The sequence below is a fragment of the Ochotona curzoniae genome, unplaced genomic scaffold (assembly GCF_017591425.1).
Source record: "Ochotona curzoniae isolate NIBS_2020 unplaced genomic scaffold, NIBS_Ocur_1.0 scaffold_3223, whole genome shotgun sequence".
Lineage (NCBI taxonomy): Eukaryota > Metazoa > Chordata > Mammalia > Lagomorpha > Ochotonidae > Ochotona > Ochotona curzoniae.
Window position 1 is genome coordinate 3,812,050 of NW_024467108.1, and position 15,019 is coordinate 3,827,068.

General features: G+C 44.7%; 1 protein-coding gene across 1 annotated transcript; it reads right to left on the reverse strand.

The window, feature by feature from the left end:
- Window positions 1-12,352: 12,352 nt before the first annotated feature.
- Window positions 12,353-13,230, reverse strand: LOC121145502 (cytochrome c oxidase assembly factor 4 homolog, mitochondrial). Its single transcript, XM_040964400.1, has one exon. The coding sequence runs from the start codon at window positions 13,126-13,128 to the stop codon at window positions 12,844-12,846; it is 285 nt and encodes a 94-aa protein (XP_040820334.1). The 5' UTR covers window positions 13,129-13,230; the 3' UTR covers window positions 12,353-12,843.
- Between the last annotated feature and the right edge of the window lie 1,789 nt (window positions 13,231-15,019).

Here is a 15,019-nt window from a genome sequence, read left to right on the forward strand (position 1 = left end):
ATAATTGCCCCTAAAGGTTGGAAATGGAGCTGGAGATAATCAAATAATATATAGAAATATGTACAAGGTTAGGAAGTATTCAGTAAATGGCAGACTTCCTTCCCCCACTAAACTGCTTCAGTATACTCTAAAAATATTTTTAAATGAAGGTATAATTTCAGTGTAACAAAATACACTGCTCTTAAAGTATATTTGATCACTTTGAAGCTTATGAGTTTTGCAAATGTATCTATCCATAAAACCTGTGCTTCTCTCAAAAGAGTACTTCCTTTACCCCAGAATCTAGTTCTGTCATGTTCAGAAGCAAGCACAGGTCTCCATACTATTGCCATAGAATATTTTTGCCTGTCTGGTACAGTACACAAAAGAAATATCATTCAGTAGGTACTCTGTTTTTCTGGTCTGCCTTCATTCCTTTGGTATCCATTTGGTTGCATGTATCCATGACTTGAAATGTCCTAGTTAGAGTTAACGCCTAGGGAGGGGCAGGCAGGAGAGGACAGGGAAGGTTGGTACACTGGGACCAGATAGCTGGGTCTTGTCACCTTTCAGATAATCTACTTTACTCTGTATTTGATAGACTAATTCACCATCTCCAGGGAATGGCTTTTGCCATTGGCAGAACCAGGAATGATTCCAGGTCATCCAATTCCTGGTTTAGCACATAGGACTGAGATTTTAGTAGTGGATTTTTGTGTGGGTCAGTGGCTTCCAGGGGGGTCAGAATGGGCAGTTTTCCCAGTTTACATCAGCAGCTTCATGTTTTGCCCGACACAAAGAAGAAGGTGACAGCTGGGCAACCAAGCCATTCAAACACTTGCATGAGATCTTGAGATCTCTGCTTCCTTGTTGTCAAGTATTCCAAAGGAAAGAAAGCTCTCTGAACGTGTACCAGACATGTTTGCAACTAGACTAGCTGGAGGCACTGCAGACAGAGGTGGCCAATTTGGCTAGGGTTTGTCCTTTCTTTCTTTTTTTTTTTTTAATTACTTAATTGAAAGCAAGAGCTACAGTGAAAGAGAGAGCCTCCATTTGTTGGTTCACTTCCAAGATGGCTGCAATGGCCAGGGTTCGGTCAGACTGAATCCAGGAGCCAGGAACTTCATTCAAGTCTCCCACATGGGTGCAGGGACCCAAGATTTGGGCCATTTTCTATTGCTTTCCCAGGCCATTAGCAGGGAGATGTATTTAAAGTGGAGCACCTGGGACTCAAATCAGTACCCATATGGGATGCAAGCAATACAGGTGTCAGCTCTATCTTCTAAGCCATACACTGACCCCTTATTCTTGTTTTTATTTACAAAACACTTATTAGGCAAACTTCTATAAGTGAGTTCACTCTCCAAATCCTTGTAACAGCTGTGGTAGCCAGGAATTCAATCTAAGTATCCCAGGTGGACAATAGGGAACTAAGAACTTGAGCCATCACTGCTCTCTCCCAGGGTGCAGATTAGCAAGCAGCTAAACTTGCGAGCGGAGACAGGACTAGCACACAGGCATTCTGCTAATGGGAAGCAGGGGTTCCAAGCAGCATTTCAATCATTACACCAAATGCCCACCCCTTGTGCTTCTTTAATTCCATATGTTGATCTTTATGATTGAAGAAAAAAAAAGGTTTATTTTAAAATGCAGAATGTCAGAGAGTTGGGGAGACACACAGAGGAGATACATCTTATTCACCTATTCCCTCCCTCCCCCCCACACACACATCAGGCAGGGCTGGGCCACATTGAAGCTACAAGCCAGGAACTCCATCTGAGCTCCCCATGTGGGTGGTAGGGTTCCAAATTCTTGGACTGCCTCCCAGCTGCACTAGCAGGAAGCTGGACTGGAAGCAGATAAAGTAGGACTTGGGCTGGCACCCTGATAATGGGTTGCAAATATCCCAAGAGCTGCTGCTGTGCCACCATGCTCTGCTCTAGTCTCTGCCATGTTTTGTCCTTAAGTGTCTGATCCCTCTACAGAATCTGAAATGATTGATTCAGCTGTCATAATCCACTCCACCCCCTCCAAATAACTCTCATTCTTAGACACTGCTGCTCAGGTCCAGAAAGCAGCTTGTCATTTAGACAGAATGCCTGGGCTCTGAAACCCCTTCAGAAACAGCTGCTGAGTAAGGAGGAATCTCTCACTTCCTCTGCCTGCTTCAAGTCCTTGTTGGAGCAAAGAGAGCCCCAGCATTCTCGAGAGGATGAGCACAAGGTTTCAACGTGGACCACTGCCAGTTCTCTCTGGATTTCTAACGTCAGCAGCCCAAGCATTTGCCAACTTACCCAACAGAAGGTGGAAAGAATATCTTCTTCTGAATCATGACTGGATAGGAACTGTACTACTGCAACAATGTGGAGGAATCCAACATGGGCGGGGGGGGGGGGGACGGACATGGGGAGGGGTTGGCAGAATCCCAGAGCCTATGAAACTGTGTCATAAAATGAAATAATAATAATAAAAAAAGAATATCTTCTTCCTCATCCAGCACACCTCCACAATGCACCTTTGTACCAAGCACGAACCCAAGGACCCTGCCACGGACTGGCAGGAGGAGCAAAGCCCTGAGCCAAGAGGCTGCCACGTGTCCCTGGCACCAAGTCTCTCTGCAGAGCAATGCAGAGCTGCACAGAGGCAGGTGCAGATTTCTGGGGATATGCACAAGCCACCTGACCACCTTCAACTTGAGCTCCATGGCTATGGTGGTAGAGCTGAGATGGAAAGAAAACAGAGCAATCCAAATCACAGGAGCATCTTGCACTTGCTAATTTCCTGTCGAGGGCTGAGGGATGTGTTACACAATCAGGTAGTCACTCCCTGGGTATTAAACACCATGCCAGGCACAGAACACTCGCAAGAAAGCACTGAGCAAACAACAGCCCATGTTTAGGACCGGAAATGCTTGGCATTTGATGCCCAGTTTGACTTTAGTGTCATCTGCAGTGTTGTGGGGGTACTCTTAGATAACTACCTTACACAGCACTGTCTCACACACTCAGATGACAACAACAGCTAATGGTCACTTGATATGTGCCAGTTTCTAAGCTCATCACCAATGTGAACCCATTCTTTGCACAGCCCTGTGAGGAGGGTCTATCTTAGTTTAGAGGCCTGAGAGGTACTATTTATGCATTTTTACAGATGAGAAAACAGATCCTGAGACGTTTAAAGTAGCATGGCTAGCAAGTGGCATGACTGGGATTTCAAGGCAGCTTGTCATAAGGCTTTGGACACAGGTTCTTTAATTGGACTTCCTGAATTAAATAATCAATAAGTATTAAGTGAAAGCACTTAAATAAATGATCAAGTTTGCTTTAGCTGTTTGTCATTTCCTTATTTAAATCTCTTACTAAACCTATGAATGAGGAATTATCTTCATTTCTTTGATTGGGTAGCAGAAACTTTTTTGGCCCATCAAACACATTCCATTCTGTGATGCAGCCAAGCATGGCTCTGTGCTGGAACAGGAGTCCTCTGAAATATGCTTGCTTTGCTTGGCTGGTCTGTGAGCCATTCCCGACCATACGAGTGTCCTTTCATTCCTGCCCTCTGCTAGTATCGCTTATCCTCTCCCATGGAGTGTCACTTTGTAAAATACTTATTTATTTCATTTAATTTTATCTGAAAGGCAGAGTGGAACAGCCAGGAAATAAACCAGTGCCCATATGTGATGCTGGCATCACAGGTGGATTAGATTGTTATGCCACCATGTCAGCTGCTTTATTTTATTTTTATTTGAAAGGTAGAGTTACAGGAAGAGAAGGAGAAAGTATCTCCCATCTGCTGGTTCACTCCCAATATGAGCACAATGGCCATCGCTAGGCTGGTCCAAAGACAGGAGGGTAGCTTCTTCCACATGGGTGCAGGGGCCCAAAGATTTCAGCCCTTCGCTGCTGCTGCCTTCCCAGGCCATTACCAGGGAGTTAGATTGGAAATGGAGCCACCAGGACTTGAACCAGCATCCATATGGGACGTTAGTGCCACAGTTGGAAGATTAGTCAGCTATGCCAAAACACTGACCCTGGTTTGTGGCTTTCATTCATTTATTTAGTTATTGAAATGACAGATTTTGAGAGAAAGAGAAACAGAGATTGATTCACTCCCCAAGCAGCCATTAGTCTGTCAGTTTCATTCATTCATTCATTCATTCATTCATTCATTTTTCACCTGCTGGTTTACTCCCCACGTGGCCGCAATGGCCGGAGTCAAACCAATCCAAAGCCAAGAGCCAGGAGCTTATTCCAGGTCTCCCACGTGGGTGCAGGGTCCCAAGGCCTTGGGCCATTCTTGACTGCTTTCCCAGGCCACAAGCAGAGAGCTGGATGGGAAGTGGAACAGCGAGGACATGAACAGCACCATGTAGGATCCTGGTGGCTACAAGGCAAGCATTTAGCTACTGAGCCATCACACTGGGCTGTCACTTTTTTTTTTTTAGATTTAATTTTTTATTTTATTGGAAAGTCAGGTATACAGAGAGGATGAGAGACAGAGAGGAAGATCTCTGTCCAATGATTCACCCCACAAGTGGCCACAACAGCTGGAGCTGTGCTGATCTGAAGCCAGGAGCCAGGAGTCTCTTCTGAGTCTCCCACACAGCCATCCTCGACTGCCTTCCCAGGCAGGCCACAAGCAGGAAGCTGGTTGGGAAGCAGGGCTACTGGGATTAGAACTGGGGCCCATATGGGATCCTGGTGAGTGCAAGGTGAGGACTTTAGCCACTAGGCTACTGTGCTGGGCCCCTAGTCTGTCATTTTTAATTGCACAAATTAATACAGATGGTGTCTGATCTACAATGGTTTAATATACAGTGTTTCTACTTAGTGATGGTATGACAGCATTCAGAAGAAACCATACTTTGACTTATTTTAATAGTTTACTTATTTGAAAGGTGGGGCAGATCTACCTATCTGCTTGCAACAGGTAAACGCTTGTAATATCTAGGCTTGTACCACTCCAATGCCAGGAACCAGAAACTCAATCTGGCTCTCTCATGTGGCTGGCAGGGACCAGAGTACCTGAGCCACCACCTGCTGCCTCTCAGGGTGCTCATCAGCAGGAAGCTGGCATAGGAAGTAAAGCTGGGACTAGAACTCAAAGCTCTCCAATATGGGATAAGGGCAGTCCAAGCAGCATCCTAACCACAACTCCTAAACACAAACGCCTATTCCCTCCACCCTAATGTTTGATTTTTGTTCTTTTCTGGGCAGATACTACTCTCCACATGCTGGACAGCAGCAATAAGCTGCCAATCTGCCAACCATGTGTTCTCAAGAGAACGGATCCTCCACAGGGTGCCACGTTGCTAAGCTACAACGTTTGGTTAGCTATTTCAAATCCATCCTTGACTTGTGATACTTCCAACTTAGAATGGTGTGTGAAGACGTAAAGCAATCATACATCAAAGAGCATCCATACACAGAATATTCCTACTGTAAAAGATTTGAATAAGCAATTATATATTTACATGCTGTTACAAAAAAACGCTACAAGGAACATAACAGTATAGACATTTTGTAAAAATAGACCTGAGACAATATCTAAGTAAGGAATTACTAGGGGCTAATATTGTGGTATAGCATGTGCAGTCACCACTTGTGACACTGGCATCTCAAATGTTTGCCGGTTGAAGTCCTGACTGCTCCACTTCCAATCTAGCTCCTTGCCAAAGGGACTGGCAAAGCAGGGGAAGATGGCCCACATATTTAGGTCCCTGTACCCATGTGGGAGACCTGAGTGAAGTTCATGGTTCCTGGCTTCAATATGGCCTAGCCCTAGCCACTGCAGCCATTTGGGGAATGAACCAGCGAACACAAGATCTCTGTGTCTCCCCATCTCTGTGTGACTCCTTAAAAAAATCTTTTTAAAAAATTAAAGGAATTATTGTTTTAATACTTAAGATATTTACAGAAATAGGCATTGCACTCAGTGGGACAAGCCTATCACTGGGGACAATCACCTCATCCCATAATCAAGTGGCAGTTCAACTCCCAGCTACCCTGCTTCTGATCCAGCTTCCTACTAATGCTGCCCTGGGAATCAGTGCATGGTGCAAGTGCTTGGATTCCTGCCACATGTTAGAAACTCAACCAAAGTTCTAGGCTCCTGACTGTGGCCTGGCCTAATTCTGACTCTTGCAGACACATGGGAAGTAAACCAGCAAACAGATCTCTTTTCCTCCCTCTCTTTCAAGTAGATGAAAGTAAGTTTTGGGGACAGTGCTATTAAGCCACAGCCTGCAATGCTAGCATACAATGTGGGCACTGGCTGGGTTCCAGGCTGATTCACTTTGGATTCAGCTCCCTGCTAACACACCTGGGAAAGAGCAGGATGGCCCAGGTGCTTGGGCCTCTGTATCCACATAGGAGATCCAGAGTCACCCATCTCCTGACTTCGGGCTGGCCATTATGGGCATTTGGGGAGTGAACTACTATCTCTTTCTCTGTCTCTCCATCTCTCTCTTTCAAATAATTCCTAAAAAGCAAGTTTAAAAAATACAATATATGTAGACCCCACCAAATTGTTTCCAAAATTTTACTAACTACAATCACTTCATTAAAATGTATATGCCTGCTTTTCCCTTCCGCCAAGTTATTTTGTCTTCAATTTGTATCAGTTGAATCAGCTAGTCCTTGTTTTTATTTATAATCTTTCTTTAAATATTTATTTATCTTATTAGAAAGGCAGATTTACAGAGAGAAGGAGAGACAGAAATATCTTCCACCTGCTGGTTCACTCACCGAGTGTCCACAATGGCTGAAGCAGAGCCGATCCAAAGCCAGAAGTCAGGAGCTTGTTCAAAGTCTCCCATGTGGGTGAAGGTTCCAAGGCCTTGAGCCATCCTCAGTTGCTTTCCCAAGCTATAAGCAGGGAGCTGGAAGGAAAGTGGAGCAGCTGGGATACAAACTAACACCCATATTGGACCTTGGCACTTACAAGGCAAGGACTTTAGTCACTAGGCTACTGCACTGAGCCAGAGTTCTTGGTTTTTAAAAGTCACATTCCTTTAGTCATCTGTTAAATGGAACATTATTGCATTTTTCCAGTTTGGGGTGTATATTACTTTCCTATTGAATTATGTGCTTCTTAATTCAATGACAGTGCTGTGTCATACTAGGTTAAGCGTCCAACTGCAGTACTGGCATCTAATACACGTGCTGGTTCAAGTCCAAGCTCCTCCATCTTCTTCTTTTTTTTTTTTTTTTAAGATTTATTCATTTTATTGGGAAGTCAGGCTTAATAGAGAAGGAAAGACAGGACATAAACCAGGCTGCTGCACTTCTAATCTAGCTCCCTGCTTACGGCCTGGGAAAGCTATGGAGGTTGGTTCCAGGCACCAGACTCCTGACTTCAACCAGCCCAGCTTCAGCAGTTGTGGCCATTTGGTGAGTGAACCATGTTGGAAATTCTCTGTCCTTCCTTCTCTGTGTAATTCTGCCTTTCAATTAAACAGAAGATACTAAAAAAAAAGTTTTTTGAAAACCTTAAAAAAAGTTGAGTACTTTTGCTGCAGATCCTTTTTGTTGTATCTTACATGTAAGTGATGCCTACTTCGTTTTTCAAGGTTTAACTCAACTATTCCTCTTTGCTTTGAGCCTCTTGCTGACAGCTTCTGGGCACACAGCTTGCTCACACTCATGACCTCAAAGTACTGAGAACCCCTGGGCTCATATTCACCTTTATGTCATCTTCTTCATCTGAAATAGGATGTCACTGCAACTTTTTTTTTTTTTTTTTAATTTTTGAGAGGCAGACAGAAGGCTCCTGTCAGCTGGTTCATTTCCTAAATGCCTGTAAAGGCCAGGGAGCCAGTCACTAAATCCAGTTCTCCCATGTGGTTGATAAGAATCCAGACTTGAGTCATTGTCATTGATTTTTTTCCCCAAGGTCTGTGGTAACCGGAAGCTGGAATTAAGAGCAGGAGCCTGGCACTTAGCCCCAATATTCTGGTATGGAAGAACCAGGAAAAACGCTCACTTCTAAACTTCTCTTATCTTCTGTTTTCTCTTCCCAAATGCCAGCACAAACATTCAAACTAGATTTTAAGGCTCCTATACTTTGGACGTGGACTCAAGAAATCTGTCAGGGTGGGTTTTGTGGTATGGCAGTTGTTGTGGTGATGTTGGCATTCCATATGTATGCTGGTTTGTGTCCTGAATGCTCCACTTTGGCCTGGAAAAGCAGTAACAGATGGCACAAATGACTGGCCCCAGCTACCCACGCAGGAGACACAGAAGAAGTGCCTGGCTGCATCCCCGGGTGCTGTGGACATTTGGGGAGTGAACCAGCAGAAAGATCTCAATGTAACTCAGATGTTCAAATAAGTACATCTGGGGCCTGGCACGATGGTGCAGTGGTTAAGGTCCTCGCCTTGCACATGCCACGATCCCATATGGGCGCCGGTTCTAATCCCAACAGCCCCACTTCCCATCCAGATCCTGCTTGTGGCCTGGGAAAGCAGTTGTGGACGGCCCAAAGCTTTGGGACCCTGCACCCACATGGGAGACCCGGAGGAGGCTCCAGGCTTCGGATTGGCTCAGCCCCAGCCGTTGCGCTCACTTGGGGAGTGAATCATCGGACGGAAGATCTTCCTCTCTGTCTCTCCTCTCTGTATATCTGCCTTTCCAATAACAATAAAACAAATCTTTAAAAAAAAAAAAAGTACATCTTCAAAAAGTTTGTCACTGATGAGGAACATGTGAACCCTTCCACTTCAGTTTCTATGGCAACCGACCAACCTCCTGAAAAGTGCTTAGGAATGGAAAGGGTAGTTTCACTGAAGGAAAATGAGAAATGATGACAATGGTCATGAAGAACATAACCTCTTTAAAACAGGCAGTATCATTCAGTTCTGGAAAACTGTGGTCAGGAGGGAAAATGAGCTGCATGCCGACAGCTTCTGTTTTCATAGGTGAACGTTGTATGTATTTGACAAACTTCTAACCCAATTTTCTGCAAACTTTTTTTAATTTGAAAGAGAAACACACAGATATGAGTCTTCCATCCATTAATCCACTTCCCAATTGCCTGCAACACCCAGGGCTAAGCCAGGCTGAAGCCAGAAGTCTGGAGCTCCTTTGGGTCTCCTGTGTGGATGCAAGCACCCAATGACCTGGGTGTCAGCCCCTGCCTCTCAGGGCACGTATCAGCAACAAGCCAGAATTGGAAGTAGAGCTGGGACTCCAATATGGAATGCGGTGCTCCCACTTAGAGTCTTAACCACTGTGCAAAATGCCTGCCTTCAAAATCTTTTTTTTTAAAGATTTATTTATTTTTGGGGTCCTATGTGGTAGCTTAGTGGCTAAAGTCCTTGCCTTGCTCTCTATATCTCACTTTACAATAAAAACAAATACATCTTTAAAAATAAATAAAAGATGTATTTATTTTTATTGGAAAGGCAGATTTCCAAAGAGGAGAAACAGGAAAATGTTCTATCTGCTGGTTCACTCCACAAGTGGCTACAATGGCTGGAGCTGAGCCAATCCGAAGCCAGGAGCCAGGAGCCTCTTCCAGGTCTCTTGTGTAGGTGCAGGTTCCCAAGGCTTTGGCTGTTCTCAACTGCTTTCCCAGGCCACAAACAGGGAGCTGGAAGGAAACTGGAGCAGCCAGGACACGAACTGGATTTGTGTTCTCTCTAGCATACTGTAAGCTCCAGCAGGACAAATACTGAGCCTGATTTATCTTGGTACCCACAGCTCTAAGCAGGGCAGACAGCAGGTTTTGAAACACGGTTTGAAGTGAAGTGAATGAGATAAAGTGCGTGTGAAATCTTATTAACATAGTACTCGATGAGCTCAATAGATTTTGCTAATCCACTCTGAATTAAGAATATGGGATTCCGGAGAATCAAGATGTCGGTATAGGGTAAGGACACGTTTAAACAGATGGAAAAACATTTAATCAGGATGAAGCAGAGAAGACACATTCCAGGAAATAGGAGAGGACAGAACAACAACAGAGGGGTACCTGGAGACTGACAGACACAGGAAAGCAGCAAAAACAATGGTGTGGTGTTGCAGTGACTGATACCCCAGTGGCATTCAGCTAACAGCAATCTGAACTCCACCAGCAGCCGGAACTCCACCAGCAACCAGGTAGGAAGGGACTTTCACTGGGAGCTTGGGAGGTAAACCAGGACAAAGAACGGTCCATCCTGCTGGTCTGTTTGATTTGACCAGGAGCAAAGACAGAGCAGCAGATCCCAGAGAGTGCGAGAACAGGGTGAATTTCACAGCCCAGTCAGCTCCCTAGAGCCAAATTGGGCACCATTTTGTGTAAGGAGATAAAGGTAAGGGAAAGGACTGAGCATACACAGAGCTGGGAGTGAACTCACTTCTGACTCAGTGGACTGCATCAATGTGGCATTCTACAGGTTCCACCCAAGATAGGTCTGGGTAGCCCTCAGATCTGACGGCCAGCAGATCAAGAATTCTAATAGTGGTACGTCAAGCGCCATTTTCCACACTGTGGCAAAAGCTTTAGAACTGCAGGGGACAACAGTGAACTGCGCATGGGCTGAGTTCGTGAGAACTCACTGAGTTCTGTGGATTGCACTGGTCCCACAGGAAAATAATACCGACTGTGGCATCATACTGGTCAAAATAGGTCCGTGTGGCACCCAGACCTAACATCCAACAGGTTCCAACAAGATCAGCGCCACCAACAACCTAATTATATAGGACACTTGGTGTCTCTCTAATCCTGGGACCTGCTCCAACCAGACGTGGGAGAAAGGTTGCAGAGACAATGGTGCAGCCTCAGCATGGTATCACAGGAGGTGGAGAGTGGTGAGCCAGGAGCTGGGGCTGTGGAGACCACGGTGGAAAACTGAGATAAGAAGCCATACCTGGAACTTGCTGGAGGTTGTGGCACAAGTGGCTGCAAACAAAAAGTTGTGTACCAACTGCAGTAAGTAAAATCGCATTGTAGACCTGTGGGTCACACAGCTTAGAAACCTGCCCCAAGAAGAAGACTCTGCTAACCAGAAGTACAATGACAAAGAGCAAAAGAAGAGACAAAGGCACAATGAATATTACTGAAAACTCCCCTGCAAAGGAGCAAAACCCTATGCCAACCTCAGAGTTAACTGAGGAAGACATCGAGAAAAAAGAGCACACAGAATTCATAAAACTTATTTTAAAGCTTCTGATAAAAAATGAGAAGCACATACAAGAGTTCAAAGAACTTAAGGAAGCAATAAAGCAAATCAAGGCTGATATATCAGAAATTAAGAACACAGTACAGCAAATTAAAAGTACAATCAAGAGTCTCCAAAATAGAATGAAGGACGCAGAAGAAAGAATCTCAGAATTGGAAGATATTTCCTGTCATCAAGGGGAAGCAAACAAAAAGCTGGAAGCAGAGCTGGATCAGGCCAAAAAAGTATTCAAGAATTCAAAGACACTATTAAGAGACCAAATATAAGAGTTATGGGAGTCCCAGAAGGTACAGAAAGAGAAACTTGTTTTACAGATATATTTAATGAAAAATAGGAAATTTTCCCTAATTTAGAGAAAGAATTGGGAAACATCCATGAGGGGTACAGAACTCCCAACAGGCTTGATCAAAAGCAATCTTCACCAAGACACATGATCATCAAGCTTTCTTCAATTGAACATAAGGAAAAGATCCTTAAATGTGCATGTGAAAAAAATCAACTGACATATAAAGGAATGCCATTAAGCTCACAGGAGATCTCTCACAGGAAACTCTACAGGCAAGAAGAGAATGGAGTGACATATGCCATAATCTAAAAGAAAAAAATTGTCAGCCTAGGATAACATATCCAGCAAAGCTTTCTTTCATCTTTGAAAATGAAATAAAATTCTTCCACAGTAAAGAAAAGCTAAAAGAATTTGCCTCTTCCAAACCTGCCCTACAAATGATACTTCAAGATGTTCTCTTGACAGAGAAGAGGAATAGCACCTACCAAAACCAAAGGCAAACGGGAAGAACATCCCAGTAAAATGAGAACAAAAGACTAAACCAATGAACAACCCATTCCTAAAATGACAGGATCAAAGTACCATCCATACATATTAAACTCTGAATGTAAATGGCTTAAGCTCAATCAAACGTCATAGATTAGTAGACTGGATTAATAATATGGGATGCCGACACATGCAAGGAAAGGACTTTAGCCACTAGGCACTGCGCTGGGCCCTCCAATAAAGTTAAATAGATTTTTATGTTTGCTAGGTGGAGAGCAGGTTGAAGTCAGTATTCTGGCATGGAACAGGTATTCAATAGCTGTTGAATAAAAATTCACTACTGGCTTTCTTCTTTTTTTCTTCTTTCTTCTTTTCCATTAATGTGCATGAAACATCCAGAACAAGGGAAGAAAGCAAACTCTTATCATCGACAGGAATTAGTTGGGACAACGCTCTTTTATTTTCATTACTCCAAATTACTCTAAATTACCTGAGGTCAAAGGTCACATTATTCAGCACATGTATGTCCAACACAACGGCTCAGAAATATGTGCTGTCACTGAGTTTGTCACTCAGTAATGGAAGATCTGATAAGGTTACCAACTAATTCTTAGATTGTGAATTTTAAAAATTAAAATGATACTGTAATCTTGTCAGAACGTGTCATACTGACCCAAGATGTGGGGTTGGAAGTATACCTTACTTTACTCCTTGCTATACAAGAAAAATGCTGGTAGAACAAGAAGGGCAAGGATGTGCAGGATCTGACCTGCACAGAACTATGACAGCTCTTTGTGGCAGACATGCCCAACTCCACGGTCTCATGCTGTCAACCCCAGTCCCAAAGACCATCCCCAAGTTTCACAGCTCCTGGTCCACACTTCCACCATTCAGGACTTCTTCCTCTGGGGACAGGTGGCTTGCGGTCTCAGTGGTCAGCACTGGCCTGCTTTTTCTTCTTCTGCAGCTCCTCCTGCCGTCTTGCCTGCTGTTCAGTCATGCAATCCCGGAAGGCCTGCACCTGAGCCTGGCACTGCCGCCAATCCTGGTGCTGGGCCATGCACTCCTGCACTGCAAAGTGGGAGGCAGCACAGCCAGAGCTGGAGATCATCAGGTCCAGCAGGTCCTCTTCCTCATCCTTCTTCTTCACCTGGCGGGCCCAGGTGTGGCCCTGAGGCACTGACGATGACATCTCAGGGAGTCTACAGAACATCCACAAACATGAAGTTATGATTACACATAAGACTGCTGCAGAGTGACTGTCATTGCTTGTGGATGTGTGTTCTCTCCAGCACACTGTAAGCTCCAGCAGGACAAATACTGAGCTTGATTTATCTTGTTACCCCCAGCTCTAAGCAGGGCAGACAGCAGGCTTTGAAACACAGTTTGAAGTGAATGAGATAAAGTATGTATGAATGCTTTTTAACATAGTACTCGATGAGCTCAATAGATTTTGCTAATGCACTCTGAATTAAGCAAAAGGTCATCTTTTTGGTGAAACCATGTTTCACATACCTCAAAAGATTTTGGGGCCTAGTGCAATAGCCTAGTGGGTAAATCCTTGCCTTGCATCTGCCCGGATCCCATATGGGCGACGGTTTGTGTCCTGGCTGCTACACTTCCCTTCCAGCTCCCTGCTTGTGGCCTGGGAAAGTAGTCGAGAGTGGACTAAAGCCTTGGGACCCTGCACTCATGCGGGAGACCTGGAAGATGCTCCTGGCTCCTAGCTTTGCATGAGCTCAGCTCCAGCCATTGCGGGCACTTGGGGAATGAACCAGCAGACAGATCTGTTTCTATCTCCTTCTATTCTTATATCTGCCTTTCCTGTAAAAAATCTTAAAAAAAAAAAATTGGGAGGGGGGGGCTGCCTTTGTGCTGCAGTGGGCTAAGCTGCCATTCCTGGTGCCAGAAACCCCTGTTAGTGTGCTGGTTTAGGTCCTAGTTATTCCGCTTCTACACAAAACAAAAACAAAAAACCAAATACAAAAAACAAACAAACAAAAAATAACAACAACCACAAACCCCAGTTATTCTGCTTCGGACCCAGCTTTTGTTCCAGGGAAGGTACCATATCACAGCCTGCGGGCTTGCGCCCCCTGCCAGCCACATGGGTGACCTGCATGGAATTCCTGGTTTCTGGCTTTAACAAGGCCCATCCCAGATATTGTAATCATTTGGGGAGTAAATCAGTGAATGATCTCTTCCTCTCCCTGTCTCTAACAATATGCCTTTCAAATACATGAATAATTCTTCAAAGGGATTAATTTTCTTCTACTGGCTTGATTCTGTCCTGAGGGGATAAGATTTAATACTTGGGAGAGTACCCACATAGTGGTAGGTTTTGACACACGGGAGGACAAGAAAGACTTCAATGAGGCTGTAGGCAGTGTGTGAGGCCAGGGTCAAAGTGAAATGGCTTTGTCAATCACACGGAACTGTGAGCTGCCTAGACTGTCTTTCCAAGATCGCTTGCTTCAGAGTACCCAGCAGGAGGAAACATACGAAAGCAAGTTAAGAAATTTGTACAGAAGTAACTTCAGTTTGTATACATTTTACCATGACAGACTATAAAGGAACTAAAAAGAATTTTCTTTAAAGATGTATTCATTTGGGCCCGGCGCGGTGGCGCAAGTGGTTAAGTCCTCGCCTTGCACGCCCGGGATCCCATATGGGCGCCGGTTCTAATCCCGGCAGCCCCGCTTCCCTTCCAGCTCCCTGCTTGTGGCCTGGGAAAGCAGTTGAGGACGGCCCAAGGCTTTGGGAACCTGCACCCGCGTGGGAGACCCGGAAGAGGCTCCTGGCTTCGGATCGGCATAGTATCGGCCCGTTGCGCTCACTTGGGGAGTGAATCATCGGATGGAAGATCTTCCTCTCTGTCTCTCCTCTCTGTATATCCGCCTTTCCAATGAAAAAATAATAATAAAAAAAAAAAAAAAGATGTATTCATTTATTTGAAAGGTAAAAGTTACAAGGAGAGTGGGAGAGAAAGACAGAAATAGAAATCTTCCATTTGCTGGTTAACTCCCCAAATGGCCACAATGGCCACTGCTGTGCCAATCCAAAGCCAGGAGTCCAGAGCTGCTTCTGGGTGTTGAGCAAGGATG

Excerpts from the sequence above, each read along its gene's own strand:
- LOC121145502 (XM_040964400.1), bottom strand. The coding sequence starts at position 13,128 with ATGTTCTGTAGACTCCCTGAGATGTCATCGTCAGTGCCTCAGGGCCAC.